This window comes from Dendropsophus ebraccatus, chromosome 3 (genome assembly GCF_027789765.1).
Source record: "Dendropsophus ebraccatus isolate aDenEbr1 chromosome 3, aDenEbr1.pat, whole genome shotgun sequence".
NCBI lineage: Eukaryota > Metazoa > Chordata > Amphibia > Anura > Hylidae > Dendropsophus > Dendropsophus ebraccatus.
The window spans coordinates 61,806,924-61,809,280 of record NC_091456.1 but is presented as its reverse complement, the minus strand read 5'-3'; the positions used below and the strand labels follow the sequence as shown (position 1 = coordinate 61,809,280).

General features: G+C 47.3%; 1 protein-coding gene across 1 annotated transcript; it reads left to right on the top strand.

The window, feature by feature from the left end:
• The first annotated feature begins 258 nt into the window (after positions 1–258).
• LOC138787127 (forkhead box protein D5-like) lies at positions 259–1,421 on the top strand. Its single transcript, XM_069964270.1, has one exon. It carries the CDS (start codon positions 259–261, stop codon positions 1,255–1,257), a length of 999 nt encoding a protein of 332 aa, XP_069820371.1. The 3' UTR covers positions 1,258–1,421.
• Positions 1,422–2,357: the final 936 nt, after the last annotated feature.

Here is a 2,357-nt window from a genome sequence, read left to right as displayed (position 1 = left end):
TGTTAATTCCCAAGCTGAGGAGCAGCAGTGGATGGAGCTCGCCCCTCCTTCCAGGTGCAGGACCCTCTCAGAGAGGCTTATCTGGCAGATTATCTCCAATTCAAGTGCAGATGACTACCTGACAGGGATCAGTGACTGGAGGGGGGCATCTTATAAAGGGAAGGGGAGAAGGAGCACTTGGTCAGTCAGCCCCTCACCACTACAAGGACAACACTGGACAAGGTGCCCACCCAGAGTTCCTAAGGGTCGCCTATGGCAATGAGCCTCTGCCAAGAGCCCGGGGATGCCCAGCAAGAGTTCTTCTCCAGGATGCAGGAAGAGGAGGATGAGATTGATATCCTGGGAGAGGATGATAGCTGTGACTTTCTCCATAGCAGATCGTCAGACTCAGATGTTGGGGAGATGTCCCCCTCTAAGACCTGCCGCCTGGACTCAGAGAGCGACTCATCTGGAGAGACCCCCATACATGTGGGGGGCAAATCCAAGAGGAGCCTGGTGAAACCCCCCTACTCTTACATAGCCCTGATCACCATGGCTATCCTGCAAAGCCCCCACAAGAAGCTGACCCTCAGCGGCATCTGTGACTTCATCAGCAACAAGTTCCCCTATTACAAGGATAAGTTCCCGGCCTGGCAGAACTCCATCAGGCACAACCTGTCCCTGAACGACTGCTTCATCAAGATCCCGCGAGAGCCGGGCAACCCGGGCAAGGGCAACTACTGGACGCTGGACCCGGCCTCGGAGGACATGTTCGATAACGGGAGCTTTCTCAGGAGGAGGAAACGCTTCAAAAGACACCACAACGACTTCTTAAAGGATAACCTAATGGTCTACCCACCCCTGCATTACTACCGATCCTACCGAGCCCTCCAGCCACAGGGCTTTGTGCAGCCAGTCCCGATCAGCGACAGCCTGGTCCTCCCTGGGCACCACCACATGCATTACCCGGATGTTATACGGGGGAAGCTGCCCGCCAACGTGCAAGGACTGAGCCCAGAGCTGAAGCCTCGGCTGGTGGGCACTCAGCAGGGCAGCCCCCCAAACAAGAGCTCCTTTACTATAGAGAGTATCATGAAGAAGAGGGAGCCGGAGGTGTGTGTGCCAAGCTACCCCCAGGCCTGGGACTACAGCCAGTTCCTGCAGGGACCAGCAGCCACCATGCTGCCAGCTGTCCTCAGTATGCAGAGTGCAGGAGCTGTGCTCTCCTCCTATGGCAGCAGGCAGTACTGTCACATGCGCTTTCCTGGCGGCTTCTAGGAGTTCCATGGACTATAGCAGAACCCGAGCAATTACTGGACTCTCTGCACTCCTGTACCGGTCTGGACTGTGCGTTATTTGGATGTTTATTTAATTGTGCGATTTTCCTTCTCTTCACTCTTTGTAAGACGTAAATATTTAAGATGTTATTTATTGTCACTAATACCTGTGGTATTTCTATATGAAATAAAAGGACATGGAAAGTAATAGTGATGTTTTTTGTATGCTTATAATAGCCACCATAAGGATGGTGTTTTTTTTCCCTGGGGCACAAGGTAACTTGAGGGTGAGATATTCTCTCTGCTTATTACATAACTGTACTAATCGTATCCACACTACCACACTATCACTACACTACCACACTATCATACTATCACACTAACACTACACTATCATACTATCACACTACCACCACACTATCATAGTATCACACTACCACCACACTATCATACTATCACACTACCACACTATCACCACACTACCACACTATCACTACACTACCACACTAACACTACACTATCACACTATCACTACACTATCACACTAACACTACACTATCATACTATCACACTAACACTACACTATCATACTATCACACTAACACTACAGTATCATACTATCACACTAACACTACACTATCATACTATCACTACACTATCACACTATCACTATACTATCACACTAACACTACACTATCATACTATCACACTACCACTACACTATCATACTATCACACTAACACTACACTATCATACTATCACACTAACACTACAGTATCATACTATCACAATACCACTACACTATCAAACCACCACACTACCACTACACAACCACACTATCACACTACCACAATATTACTACACTATCACACTACCACCACACTATCACACTACCACCACACTACCACACTACCAAAGTCAGAATTACAGTGTATACAATGGATGCAGAGGGATCAACCTTTTACGCCATAATCCTACATACATTACACTACACATTTGTACACAATATGTCATTACATTCTGTTTTGCCACAAAGAAGGGTTAAAATTGTCATTTGAAATAAGAATAACACTACTACTACTACTACTACTACTACTACTA